The sequence below is a fragment of the Lemur catta genome, chromosome 18 (genome assembly GCF_020740605.2).
Source record: "Lemur catta isolate mLemCat1 chromosome 18, mLemCat1.pri, whole genome shotgun sequence".
NCBI lineage: Eukaryota > Metazoa > Chordata > Mammalia > Primates > Lemuridae > Lemur > Lemur catta.
In genome coordinates, this window is record NC_059145.1 from 36871712 (window position 1) to 36885613 (window position 13902).

The following is a 13902-nucleotide window of genomic DNA, read 5'->3' on the forward strand; positions in this document are numbered from 1 at the left end:
ACCCCCACAGGCTGGCTCCGAGCTCCTGCTCCCCATAAGAGCTCACCCTGGAAGGGACCTTCAAAATCACTGATGCTGACAAAGACCCGGCCCCCTAAATTAAGGCACGTGGCCTTGCAGGCATCATGGGTGACTTCTGCTCAACCTAGAAACACAGAACTCCTGTGTTCTTTCACAGCCAGGTGCTAGAGTAACCCTGATACTACAAAGTGACAAAAACAGAACACAAAAGAAAACTACTGACAAATTGCCTTTTTGAAACTAAATGGAAAAAAATCTAACTATTTTTAATTAAAATGAGAAATAATTTGATCTAATTTTCATTTATGAGGACCCCAAGGCCAGAGAGAGGCAGGCTTGGTCCAGACACAGAGCCAGTCACTGGCCAAGTCAGGAGGGAGTCACCTGTCTTCCCCACGCCTCCCCCAGGGGAGTATGGGACTCACGTTGCCTTTGCCATAGCAAGGGTTGGAGAAACCCCCAGGACACTGTGTGCAGTCGGGCCCAAAAAATCCTTTGCAGCAGCCAAGTTTCTGCAAGAGACAGAGCATGTCTGAGGGTCGGTCTGGGCCACAATCCTCCCTGGCCAGGCTACTTCTGCTCCCCGGTCCCATCTCTAGAGCAAGGAAGTGGGCAAGGCCCCTCTATGCCACCCCTTCCGCCCTTGGACTGCAGTGCTGCTCTCTGAGGACAGCAGCCCACTCAGCCCCAGCTGGAGGGCACAGGTGGGCAGCAGGGGTGCAGGCTCACCGTGATGGTCTGGTTGCAGTAGCTGGCACAGCCCTTCTTTAGCACGTTGAGCCCAGTAGGGTCATGGATATAGACACATTCCTTGGGATAGAGGTCCTGGGGTGGGCCACACAAGGCTGGTCAGCAGGTGTGGGTCCTGGGCCAGCCCCTTTTCCAGGCAGCCCCGGTCAAGGGACCTCAGCCCCCTGGGTCCAGGGCTCCCACCCTCAGTGGGGCTGTGAGGCCCTGAGCCTCCAGGTCTGGCCTGGCCTCCCACCCCTACTCCCCTGCCATGACCCAGGGCAGATAGCTCAGCAGGCAGCCGGGAGTCAGGGGCCCTGAGGGCTGGGCCAAGGGGTGCTCACCAGTCTCACACTGTTGGGGGGGCATGTGCTGGTGTTCAGGGCTTGGCAGTCCACACAGGAGCCCTGGGCAGGGTAGTGGGGGAGGACAGGGAGAGAGGCTAGTCACTGCTTACTCAGCAAACCCTGAGGAAGTGACGTGAGCCAAGGCCTGAGGGACAGGACGGCCCGGGCTGGCATCATGGGCAGAGGGCAGAGCTGGTGCCTGAGAAAGAGCAGGGAGGCAGGGGCAGGGTGGGTGCATGAAGCGGGTGGTGAGAGTTGTCTCAAAGGCAGAGCCCACAGGGCCGGGAGGGCAGGGTGTGGGGTGGTCCAGGCGGGCCCTGGGGAGTCGAGGGTGACTGGCCCCGGCGGAGGCTGAGGCTCACCGCCACCATCTTGTGCTGCTCCTCGTTGCAGTGCTGGGGCAGGATGGGCAGGATGGTTGTCGGCAGCAGGACGCCCTCCAGCATGTGGATCACGCCGTTGGCCGCCTGCACGTCCACTCTCCGCAGCGGGACCCCCTCAGGTCCCAGCAGGATGCGCCCCTGCGGCAGAGACCCTCTGTGCCACCCCCAGCCCAGCAGGCCCCACACCGGCCCTCACCACCCACCTCCACCCCTGCAGAGCTGGCAGGGAAGGAGGGGCTGACGGAGGTGAGGGCAGGGCGGCTCAGTGTGATGTTGAAGGCCCGACCTGCTGTGCCCGCCTCTTCCCCTCTGCACGAGCCGGCAACTCTGTTCCAGCCTCCAGGCCCTACCCAGATGGTTTCCGCCACACAAGCCCGCTGCCATATGCTTCCCCTCCTCCTCCCCTCCCCTCCCCTCCCCTCCCCTCCCCTCCCTCCCCCTCCCCCCCAGTGGGCCCCAGGAGAGGAATTTGATCTATGCCTGCTTTCCACATGAGCCCACCAGGGTCTCGCACAGCGTCCTGCCTGCCGCAGGGCTCAGAGCACACGGGCAGGCCTGAGAGAGGCTGAGTGACTCTGGTCATCACCAGCCCTGCATTGGTCCGTTCGTTCCAGATGTCCATGGATCTCACCTCCTCAGAGATGTTCACGGCCAGCACCTGGTTTGCCATGGTGAGGACCCGACCCTTGGAGATGAGCTTCTCAACAGTCAGCTGGGTGAGGGACAGTGTGGCTTTAGGCTGGGCATCGGCCACACCTGGTGGCCACGCCCAGTCCTGCCTAGGTGACCCACGGCTACCCCCTTGGTCCCCAGGCCCTCCTCTGTGCCACAGTAGTCCAGATGGGAGGGGGCGGAGATGGGGCCCCTGGGAAGACCAGAACCCGCAGATACCCCACCCCGGGGGCCCAGCAGCAGGTGCCAGCTGGCGGCCCTCCCAGAAGACCTCTCACCTGGCCGTGGCTGTAGATGTGGTACCTCACCAGCTCCTGCAGTTTCGAGAGACCCTGGCAGGGGAGAGAGGGTTTGGTTCCTGGAGGCCCCAGGGGGAAGGGTGGAGGCTCTGGTGCCCCCCTACCCACAGCCCCTCCTGCCTGCAGAGCTTACAGCTGTGAAGAGGTAGATCAGGCGGCCATCACGCAAGCCGTCCACGGCCTCGTTGCTTGGGGCGAAGACCGTGAAGGGCCCAGGTCCGTCCAGGATGGAGGGCAGCCCACAGTTCTGTGGTGCAAGGGAGGCTCAGGGGGGCTCCGTGGCCAGCCTCCACCTCTGAGCCCCGCCTGGGCCCTGCCACCGTTGGGCCGCAGGGAACTCCCACTGAGTAAGTGGGAAACGTGGACAGGGGGTCCATACTACCCCAGAGCCTCAGGCTCCAGGAGAGGGGCATGGGCAAAGGCCATGCTACTGCAGAAGCCCAGGTCACTGTGGGGCAGATTCTGGGAAAACGAGGAGTCCTGGCCCAGAAGCCCAGAGGGGCTGGGACTGCCTCCCGACGGCTTACCTCCAGGATGGTTTCAAACCGGCTGAAGGCTTCGCTAGAGGCAAGGATCTGGCCAATAGTTCTCTGCAGAAAGGGACCAGTGTGAGGCTCCCAGGGAAGAGGGTGAGGCTGCTCCAGCCCTGCGCAGAACTGCCCTTGCCTCCTCCCTCCCTGAAGTCTGCAGGGTCCACGGTCACCCAGCAGCACAAGGGAGGGGAGGCGAAGGTGCCAGCTCACCTGGGGATCCCCAGAGGTCCCAGAGGGAGGCTGCCACCGCAGGCCAGTGACCAAGTGGAAGACTCCATTGGCTGCTATGTAGTTGGCCCTTCGGATGTTGAACGTCTGCTGGGGCTGGTCCCCGTACTTGTAGGAGTATTTCTGCTGAGACACGAGAGGTCAGGCCAGATGCCACACACCAGCCTCTGTCCCAAGGCTCCTTCCCACTCGCACACCTTTGCCAGGCTGTGTCCCCCACCTGTGATTCCTCTGGTCTCCCAGGCTGGGGTCCCTCCCTTACTGTGAAGCTGCTGAAGGTGACGGTGATCTCCTGCCCGGCCAGCGTCCACCACCTTCGTGTTTTCTGGGTCCCCATGTCCCCCAGTATGTGCTGCCCTGCGATGATGTGCTGTCTGCAGAGCTGCTGGGCCAGGGACGCCTGCAGATGCAGGGGATGGGTGCCAAGTGAGCTCCGGGTGGCCAGTCCTCTTCATGCCACCCCCACCCAAGCAGTGGAGGGGACAAGATGCCCCAGGCCTCTGTTGCCCAGAGTGCGAGCAGTGGATTCTCTCAGGGTCCTGAAGATTGAGGCAGCACCCAGGGGAGGCACAAGGTCGGTGGCCAGCTCCTCGACAGGGAGGGGCTCACGTTCACGGTCCTGGAGGAGAGGAAGGACGGCACCAGCACAGTGAACGGGCCCGACGTGCTGAGGATCTCCCGGCAGCCCTGGTCTGGGGGGCAGAGAGGGCAAATCAGAACAGACCTGGGAGACCCTGGGGGAATCCAGCTGGGTGTGGGAAGACCCGCAGGCATCGATCCTAGGTTTGGGGAGCTGGGGTCTAGGTTTAGGGTAGATGGAGGGCTGGGGGCAGCTCCCATCATACACCTCCCACAGCCCACTCTTGGCTTCCACAGCTCTTGGGCAGAGCATGGGAATCCAGAGTCCTCCCCTCCCTCCCTGCCCGCTCCGCTGGGACAAGGGGCGGGTCACACACCCAGCATGGCCACGGCAGCTCTGAGCAGCAGGGGCACCAGGCCTATCTGGCTGGCCTTCTGCACCTCGCGGAGCAGGTGTCCGTAGCAGGCACGCCCATCGCCCACCTCGCTCTCCTTGCACACACAGCTGGGGACCCAGGGACAGCCTTTAGGGCAGGGCCGTGGCCAGAGCCACCTCCCGGCCCTTGTCCACCCCTCCTGGAGGCCTCGGGCTGAGGCGCACACTGGCCCAGACCCCTCCCCAGCCTCAGGCCCCTGTGCCCACCTGGTCTTCCCACTGGGGGTCAGCTGGCAGGTGGCTGACTTGTCACAGGAGTGCGGGGAGCAGAAGGCAAAGCAGCCCGCAGAGGTGCCGCGGCTGGTGCTGACCAGGCCTGGCCGACAGGTGCAGGAGGCCTGCCGTGGTGGAGCAGAGGGAGACACCATGTCCGTCCCCGAGGACCACTGGCTTCTGTCCCACCCACGGACCCCTGCTTGGTGCCCACAACTGCCCTCCCAGAAGAGGGCCGTCATCCTCCCCGCATCTTACAAGTGGGTCCGCTGAGGCTCCCAGAGGGCCCATGATTTGCTCAGGGTCCCATGGCCAGCGTGAACGGGTGCACTGTGGGGACAGTTCCAGCCCAGGGCCCTGGCTCACCTGGCCGGGCCTCTGGTACAAACACAAGGTGGAGTTGCTGGGGCAGCCACCAAAGTTGACGGTGCACGGGTCCTGGGGCAGACACACCCTCCCGTCGCCATGATAGTTCTCAGGGCAGTGACACTGAGCCTGCCCCTTGGGGCTCACCGAGCACCGTGCCAATGGGGAGCAGGGTGATGGCCGGCAGGGGTCGGGTGCTGCCAGGACAGAGAGGGCCTGAGTGAGCCGAGCACCAAGGACCCTGTCGTCTTCACATCTTCCACCAGGATGGCCAGAAGTCGGAGTGCATAGGTTGACCTAGGCCTCGAGGACAGGCCCTCTGCTCCCCTAGCGATAGTTCTGCCTCCCTGTCGATGGCCACATTGCACTTGCGGGGCCAAAAGGGTACCCTCCCAGCCCCGCTCACCCTGAGCTGGGGTCCCCAGCCTCCAGGTCACAGGCTTACCTCGGCATTCACTGCCCTGCTGGGTGTGGCCAGGCAGGCACCTGCAGGCGGGGGCCTCTGCAGAACACTGGGAGTTCTGGGGACAGTGCAGGGCCTGGCAGGCGGGCAGCTCTGGGCAGAGAGGAAAGAGCACTGCGATGGCCCAAAGCCCAGGTTTGGGGGGAACACGGAGCAAACATGCTCTGCCTCATTTGCTGTGGGACTCTGAGCAGGGCCCTGCCTCTTCCAGGCCTCCGGACAGCAGAGGTCCTGCATGACACCCCTCCCTGCCGAGGCTCAGGCCCCGTCTCTCACCCAGGTGGCCTCTCCTACTCTGGCCACAGTGGACCTGCTGCCCTAGTGGCACTGCTCACCTTGGTCGCAGCGGGGCCCAGTGTATCCAGCAAAGCACAGACAGCTTCCATCCCCAAGAGGGCCATGGCTGCACACGCCATGCACACAGCTGCACACTGGGAGGAACACACAGGGACAGGTGGGACCCTAGCCTCGCCCAGGCACACAGGGTCCCTGCCCTCTGCATTTGCAGAACTCAGCTCAGAAGGTACAGCCTTGGGAGTAGAGAACTGTGACACAGGACCATAGGTGTGGTGGGAACCTGGAGAAGGCAGTTGACCCAGCCTGGATGTTCAGGGAGGGCTTCCTGGAGGAAGCCTCTAAGGAGAATAGCATGTGCAAGAGCCTGGAGGTATGACGAAGCAAAACACACGTTCCTGAAGGGGCAGTCAAGGCTGAGGGGCTGGGACGGGGGCAGAAGGAAGAGGTGGGAGCTGGGTGTTGGGACTGCATCCCCATGGGCCCCCAGGTAGACGCTGGCCCTGCCCACCTGCCTCGCAAACACTCACCTGATTGGCAGTCAGGCCCGAAATGGTTGGGGTCCCGGCACTCTTGGCAGGCTGAGCCGCTGAAGTTTTCCTGGTGGTGGATGCACCAACTCAGCGCGGCCCCTGCCCGCTCCCCACCTCACCCTGCCCGGCCCTTACCTGGCACACACAGGTCCCGTTCCTGGCCATACCATCCAGGCAGGTCCCGTGGCCGTTGCATGGGGTCTCAGCACCCCCAGGGCATTCTGTGGACCCCCCCAAAACTCAGCTCTGTCTCCAGAACCTTCCACTTACCTCTGACCCCAGCAGCTCTGGCCAACCCCAGACTCAGAACCTCCCCCAGGGCAGCCAGAGCTAGGGGCCAAGCCTTGGAGGCTCTCAGTGAAGTGCTCATTAGAAGAACAAGTTGAGGGGGAACACAGGCAGCTCTTGCACAGGGGGAGCCCAGGGTGGGGCTGGGGAGTGAGGAGCAAGGCGGGCCCCTCCCTGTACCGTAGCACTGGGAGCCCCAGTAGCCGGGGCAGCAGGCCTTCTGCACCACGTCCTTCCAGCACTCGCGACTGCAGCCCACCATGGACACCACAGCGTCCCCCAGCTGCACCTCGTAGCTGAGGGCAGAGAGTGGGCAGGGTGGTGGGAGTGGCCCCACCCACAGCCCCTCCCCACCCACCTGCCTGCTCTGCCTGGCCCAGAGCTGAGCACAGGCCTGGCCCTTAGCAGGCGCCCAATAAGCCCCACCTGCCCCGGCCCTCACACCCTCCTCCCTCCTGGTCTCTGCCTCCCAGGGTGTCCACAGGTGGGTGAGTAAGCGAGTGCCCCCTCGGGTCCCTGCCACCAGCAATGATGGGGCTCAGCTCGCACCGGCAGTCCTGGGATATCTTCTCGGGGACCTCTCGAAGCCAGCCCGCAGGACACGCCCGCTTCTCAATGACCGCGCAGGAGGTGCAGGGTACATGAGTGACGTACTTGGTCATTGTGTCGCAGCGTTTGGACCGCACCTGGGCCACAGACAGGGCTAGAGTGAGGGGCCTGGACCCCACGCCCAGTCCTGCCTCTGTCCTGAGTGCGGCGAGGCCCAGCACCGGCCCAGGCCTCAGTTTCCCATCTGTTCAGTGGGAACGCACTGAGGGTGGGGAAGGCCCTGAGAACCCTGCCTGGCACGAGCTGCTGAGGCCACAGTGAGTGCCTGTGTTCACGGCCCGGAGGCTCGGAGTCTACACCTCCTGACGGAGAGAATCTAGCCTGTCGCTCCACCTTAGCCCTTGTCAGGTGAGACTGACACCGGCAGGGCAGCCCTTGTCCAGAGTTGTGACAGGTGTGAACCAGGGACTAGGACCTGGACTCCCAGCCTCGTGCCTATTTTTGCCTTTCGTTTAAAAATAAAGAAACAATAAATGGCAGAGCTGACACTGGGAGAACACAGCAATTCCAACCTCAATTCACAGGCCTGGGTGCGGTGCAGGTTCCAGCTGTGCCCCTCCAGCCTCGGCGCTGCTCTGAGCTTTTCCCCACGTGGCTCTGCCGGAGCCCAAGGGCCTTCTCCACTGCCGGGGGGTCAGAGGCTGAGACACCCCCGCCCTGAGAGGTTGGTCTGGACATGCTTGGGCCGGGCAGTCACAGGCCACTGAGCCCTCACTCCAGGCCTGGCCCGGCACCCCCACCCACAGGCGGGGACCCTGGGGTCTAGGCGATGATGGGCAATGCTGGCAGCTAAGGGGGCCAAGAGCACCCAGGCTGGGGGCCCAGATGGCTTTCTGGGGAGGTGACAGTTGAGTTGGGACCTGAAGGCTACACAAGTGTCAGCCAGGGCCAGCAGAAGCAAAGGCTGGGAGTGGGAAGGAGCAAACAACCACGTGTGACAAGGCGGAGAGTGACCTCAGGAGGGGCTGGTGGCCAGGGCGCCAGGGCCTCATAAGCCTGGGGGAGACAGAGTCCAGGGCCACCCCAGGACTCAGTCCGTGCTGTGCATGGGGACAGAGGGGAGGTGGAGGTAGGCAGGGGAAAAGGTGGCCGGGGCCCAGGCAGGAACACATTCTAGAGGACTCTGGGTGGTGGGATGAATTGGGGGAAGGGCTCAACACCTAAGTGGGGGATGGAAGGTGTGAGGGGGTCCTGCTGCCATGCCGTGGGCACGGGGGCACTGCCAACAGCCCCAGCCCTGCAGTCCCACTCACGCGTGCCATAGCTCCCAGCGTCCGCCACTGGGGCTACCTTTTATGGCAGCAAAGTCCCAGTAACATGCAGCACTGTGCTCTGGACGGGCAGAACCTAAACTCACAGTTCTAGTGAGAGGAAGGGGCAGAGGGCAGGTGCGTCCTGAAGGTGTCTGGGGGGATTGGGGCGTAGCCTGGAGAAGCCAAGATGTTCTCATCTTGAAAAATGCTGAACTCACTGTTGTGACTGGGTGGGAAATAAGGAAAAAAAAAAAACAGGAAAAAAAAAAAAAACAGAAAAAGAAAAATGCTGAGCACACTGTGGTCCAAAGGGAGTGAGCCTGGAACATGCCTTTCCTAGAATGAATGACAGATGTGTGGCTTCTCAAAGCAAGAGAAAAGGAGAAATGATGCCCCCAACACTTTCCTCTGGGGAACACGAGGCCCCGGGGCCTGTGTGCCACTGTGATTTGGCCTTTTCCGCTCATGCCTCTGCGGTCTGGAAATAGGGAAGTGGCTCCCGGCGGCCTCAGAGCTGAGCTGTGCGGCCGGGACGCTGAGGTCTCATTTCCCACCCTGGAGCTCATCTTTGCTGAGCCAGGGAGCAACTAGGAAATTGGGCAACTCCAGGGCCGAGCAGCTGCTGGCTCAGGGCAAGGCTTGGCGGGCAGTGGGCTCCCCTCAAGGCCACCTGGCCAGCGGGCAAAGCTGCCACCATGGCCACCACTCTGGCCAGGGCACCAGCTCTCAGAGGAATGTTGGGCAGCCCTGAGTAGGGCTCAGGGCGAGGGAGAGAGCGCTGTACCCACTCTGGGGCACTCACGGCCAGGTTGAGGCAGGGCCCCAGAGGGAGCTGGAGCTCTGGGTCCTGGTGTGGACACTCGCAGGACGGCAGTGTGTGTCAGTGTGTGTGAAATGCTGATGGACAGAAAAAGCAGCTGCCAAATCAGCACCTCCCCGGGGACCACACCGAGGGGCCCTGGCTCTGCCCCAGGGGCTGGAAGGAGCGTTAGTGGCCTGAGCCACATCTCTGTTGGTCCTGCGGGGTGGAGTGAGACCGGGTCACAGCCTGAGTGCTGGATCAGATTCCCTTCTTCCTGGGGCGTCTCGGGACCTGCCTGAGCACTATGAACTATGTCACAATGTCTGCTTCCCATGGAGATGCTGCTGGGGAAGTTGAGGACACACGAAGTCTTACGCCTTTGGTGAGAAGGTGGATGAAACCCCCCAAGTTGAGACTTTCTGGGGTCCCAGCTCAGAAAGTGGGGATGGTGGGGACTTTCTGAGGCTGAGAGCCCAGAATCCAAACCCTCTCGGAGAGGAAGGGACCTCCATCCTGCTCCCCCTGCCCTAGACCAGAGCGGGCAGGGCAGAGGGCTGGGTTCGGGCCAATGCCCCCCTCCCTTCAGACCCTGGCTGCAGACCGAGCCGCGGCTGCCCGTGCCTACAGCATGCGCTTCCACCAGGTGCGGCGTGGATGGTGCTGAGACCTCCCCGCGGCATCGGCCCCCCTGCCTCTACTGCCTGCGTCGCGCTCCTGTCCTGCTGCTGCCCCTTGCTGGGTGTATGGCGCAGGACGTCTCTTCCCCTGGGAGCCGCCAATCCTAATACAGCCGTCCCTCAGTGTCCGTGGGGCACTGGGGCCAGGACCTCCCTCAGACACCAAAATCTGCAGATGCTCAAGTCCCTGATGTAACCTGTGCACACCCTCCCGTATATTTTAAATCCTCTAGTTTACTTACCATACCTAGTACTCTGTAAATGCATGTAAATGGGGAAAAGCCTGGACATGCTCAGTAGAAATACAATTTTTTTCCCAAATGTTTTCAATCCAGGGTTGGTTGGGTCCATGGATGCAGTGTGGACACACACGGAGGGAGGGCCGACCGTTTACACAGGGCCGAGTGGCTGTGTGAGATGGGCCAGCACCGCTGCCTCTCCGTCCACAAAGACCCCCGGACCCTCTTCCCTTCCCTGGCCCAGGCTGCCTGAGCCCCAGCCCCAGCCCCAGACTCAGGGTGGGCAGAGCCACAGGTATCTGGCAAGGAAAAAACTCCATCCCGAGGTCACTCATTGACCCCCGTCCTCGTTGCCCAGAGCATGAGGAGGTGTGGAGGACTTTGAAATTTCCTTGCATTGTGTACTTGGGGAAACTGAGTCAAGGCGAGGGCAGGTGCCCCCCTGCAGGGCTCAGCATAGCCCTGGAACCCTTGGGTCTTCCCCCAGCAGTCACCTCAGCTTCACATCTGCCTGTCCCCAACTCTGAGCTGTCCCTGAAGCTGGTGGAGCCTTTCTGAGAGACCACAAGGAACACAAGAGAAGGAGCCTGACAGTGGCATGGGGCCTGGGTCCCTGTGTGGGACTGCCTGGGGGTGGGATCCGGGTACGCCCGTCCCTTCTCTGGACCTCAGTCTGCCCATTAGTGCCACTGGAGCAGCTGCCCCAGGAGGCCGATGAACTTGGCCTCACAGGAGAGGGTCCCTCACCTGGAGGCAGGTCCCAGCCAAGGGACTCTGTCCCCAGACACAGGGTGGGAGACTCTTCCGGAAGCTCCAGTGGGAACAATGTTCCTACCGTGGGGCCTGGGGTGACCTGCAGCCTGAGGTGGCTGGCACACAGAGGCCTGGCAGAGGGGACAGCCACAGCTGCACACCAGGACCCTGTCTGCTCCCCAGCACGCCTGGCAAGCCGGGGACTCACGGGCAGTGGGTAGAGCAGGGCTTCAGCGTGAGAATGGCCCGTCTCCATCATCCAGGGCCTTAATTCCCACAAGGGGAACAGCAGGACACATCACCCCAGGGGAGGCTGTGAGGGTTCAAGGGGACCTGCCCGAGACTGTGGCTGGTCAGCGGCAGCTCTGGGGCTGGAGGGTTTTACTGTTGGCTGCAGGCGACTCTCATCCTGCCTCCAGGCCCTCCTGGGGCTGGACACCGGCACACACACGTGCACACACACGTTCCATGTCCAGTTTGTGGGTCCCTCGGGGGTTGGCAGTGATTACGTCTCCAGTCCCCAGGCAAGGGCCACACAGAGACCTGGGCCTCAGTCTGGGCAGGGCACCAGGAGGGTGGGCCTGCCTCTGTACCCTCACCGGCCTGGGGGGCTCTGGGCCGGCTGCCGGCCAGGCCGACACACCCGTGCTCCCAGGTGGCCACAGACCTCAGCCCACGGGGTGGGCACAACAGCCTGGCCACCCAGGCCTGCTCAGAGAAGGTCAGACAGGCACCAGCTGCTCTGCATGTCCCCAGACCCATGCCCCCTCCGTGTTCAGTCCCTCCATGCTCCCGCCGCTGGCTGGCAAGGCCTGGATGCCATGTGTCCCCGCAGCGGGCTCACACTCACCTTCTGGCCCCTGACGAAGCTGAAGCCTGCCAGGCAGAAGGCCAGGAGGCAGAGCAGGAGGAGGCCCCGAGGCCCCGCCATGGCTGGCGGTGGCTGGTGGGCACGCTGTCCGGGACAGAGTCGGGGCAGCCGGCAGCGAGGGGAATGAGCTCTAGGAGGTGAGCACGGGGCAGGCAGGCGGGACGGGGCGGGCAGTTGCCTTAAAAGCGGCCGGAGGCCCCGCCAGCTCACTCCCACAGGAACCCGCCAGGATTTCCTCCTGTGTATCAGCAGCCTGCAGGCGGAAGGGAAGGCGCTGGCCACTGACCCCTGCGTGGATGGCCTGGGCACTGCTCGGGGCTCCCTGGCCCAGGACCCTCCTCCTGGTATCATGGCTAGAAGCCTAAGACCACTGTCAGCTTTGGACCTGGGGTCTATCTGAGGTTCCGAAGCGAATTCAAATGCAAATGTGAACAACTTGCTACCGCTTCTGAGAGCCAAGCCCATTTCACCCAGGAGCTCTGGGGGTCTGTCTGCCCCGCCTCCACCTTTCCCACTTTCCGATTGCGAGCGCACTCGCCAGGCTCTCACTCGCTGCCGGCAAGGTGCTAGCCTGCCAGACCTCGTGTCCTCACCTGCCCCAGCCACTCCCCAGCGGGTCCTGCCCGCCAACCCCCATACCCTCCGTGCACCCCTCCCTCCCTGGTCTGCCCTTCACCCAGCAGCCCCGGCCCCCTGGCTCCCCACTGCACTCCGAACCCCTCCCCACGCCGGCGCCTCTCTCGACTTGCCCGACTGCCTCTGCTCCAGCCACTTGAGCCTCTTACTCCTTAAAAGCAAGCTCCCCTGGCATGCCTGTTACCCCAGATTGTCACGCAGCGGCTCCCTCTCCTACGTCCAGTCTCAGGTCAAGGGCCACCGGCTCAGAGCGCGTCCCTGATCCCAGGCTGTGGGGTCACCCTGCACCTGGTTTCACCTCCTCGCAGCCATGGCCACCGGTGCTGCTAGAAAGGTCTGAATTAAATTGGCTTACTTACAATTTAGCTTAGTTGTTAAATTAGCTTATAACTTAAAAATTAGCTTATAAATAAGCAAAATTAGCTTATTTATAGTTAATTTTCTGTTCCTCCTGGAACATCGGCTGTGGGAGAGCAAGGACAGTGTGTGGCTGATACGCACAGTAGACGCTCCACACAGTGTGCAGCACAGGTGGGAGACGGTGGGGACCTTCTTGTCCCTCTGCTACTGGTGGGGAAACAGGCTCAGAGGGGCTGGGTAGCTCGTCCAAGGCCGCCCAGCTAGTCAGTGGTGCAGATCCAAGCCCAGGGCTGCCACCGGCAGAGCGGCCACTGCCACACTGCACAGCCGCCCCCAGTAGACGTGGTGGGCCCAGGCTGGGGGCCGGTGTGCAGGGCCTGCCTGGGCCTGGTTGTCACTGCTCCCCAGTTACAGATGGCGTACGGGGATGGAGAGTGGAAAGAGCTGACCACAGAGCCAGGTGGCCATTTGTAAAGGCCTTTGGTAAAAGCCTGGTTGGGGGAAGCTGGTAACCAGCCCCTCCTCCTCCTCAGCATGCCCCATCCCCGTCAGCTTGGGGGGCTATTGGGCTGGCCTTTGAGGTCGGGCTGGGAAGGGGGTTGCAAGTGGAGAGCCCCCCCCTTTGGTGACTCCTTCCACCTCTTTTCCTCCCCCTCCCCTTCACCCTGCCCGAGGCAATGGGTCCCCCAGGCCAGGATCCCCACTCTGCTGGCACCGATGGAAACTGGGGAGCAGGAGCAGGCCTGGGAGCTGGAGCGGCCACTCCCCTCTTAACCCTCCATAACCCGCCTGGCCCAGGGACCCGGAGCTCCTCACTGGGCCAGGAGAGGCAAGAGGGGCTCAGGGGCCCTGCTTTGGGGTAGGAATGAGGGGAGGGTGGGGCACAGGGGCTGGCATGTACCCTCCTCTCCACTGCCCACTGCCCGGGGCCACGTCCCCACAGGCCCTCCCCTGCCACCATTCAAGGGCCATCTTGGTGAGACCTCCTGGCCCCCCCAGCAGCTATCCCATACTCTAGGCCTCACTGTCACAACACAGACTGCAGCTTCGGCGGGCTAGGCCCAGGTGTGACACTTGAGGCCTGCAGGACTTAAGGAGGGTGGCACGCCTGCACCCAGGCAGAGGGGCTTGTGTGTCTGGGTGCCTTGAGTTTCACTCTTCTTTGCCCCAGGCTCATGGTAGTCTCTGTACAGCACGGCCCTGTCTAGAGAGGTCCCCTGGCCCTCTCCTTGTCCCAACAAGCTTCTGGCCCCTGGAGGGCCGCTTCTTCCTATCCCCCAACACCTGGCCCTCCTGTGTCTCACGGAGGGCCCCCCTG

General features: G+C 62.7%; 1 protein-coding gene across 2 annotated transcripts in view; it reads right to left on the bottom strand.

The window, feature by feature from the left end:
- STAB1 (stabilin 1) overlaps positions 1 to 11729 on the bottom strand; it is a 26990-nt gene extending 15261 nt beyond the window's left edge. The window contains exons 1-21 of one of the 2 annotated variants that reach the window (XM_045530040.1): positions 11568 to 11729; positions 6934 to 7070; positions 6565 to 6680; positions 6232 to 6317; positions 6094 to 6163; positions 5605 to 5700; positions 5252 to 5362; positions 4807 to 5003; positions 4435 to 4565; positions 4169 to 4296; positions 3822 to 3904; positions 3475 to 3612; positions 3195 to 3335; positions 2979 to 3041; positions 2585 to 2698; positions 2431 to 2484; positions 2112 to 2192; positions 1460 to 1618; positions 1095 to 1157; positions 751 to 846; positions 447 to 533 (exon numbers count right to left, since the gene is read on the bottom strand). In XM_045530040.1, coding sequence (XP_045385996.1) covers positions 447 to 533; positions 751 to 846; positions 1095 to 1157; positions 1460 to 1618; positions 2112 to 2192; positions 2431 to 2484; positions 2585 to 2698; positions 2979 to 3041; positions 3195 to 3335; positions 3475 to 3612; positions 3822 to 3904; positions 4169 to 4296; positions 4435 to 4565; positions 4807 to 5003; positions 5252 to 5362; positions 5605 to 5700; positions 6094 to 6163; positions 6232 to 6317; positions 6565 to 6680; positions 6934 to 7070; positions 11568 to 11648 — 2232 coding nt within the window. In that variant the 5' untranslated portion in view covers positions 11649 to 11729. Of the gene's footprint in view, positions 1 to 446; positions 534 to 750; positions 847 to 1094; positions 1158 to 1459; positions 1619 to 2111; positions 2193 to 2430; positions 2485 to 2584; positions 2699 to 2978; positions 3042 to 3194; positions 3339 to 3432; positions 3613 to 3821; positions 3905 to 4168; positions 4297 to 4434; positions 4566 to 4806; positions 5004 to 5251; positions 5363 to 5604; positions 5701 to 6093; positions 6164 to 6231; positions 6318 to 6564; positions 6681 to 6933; positions 7071 to 11567 lie in introns of both variants that reach the window. The other variant, XM_045530039.1, reaches the window with a different exon arrangement.
- Between the last annotated feature and the right edge of the window lie 2173 nt (positions 11730 to 13902).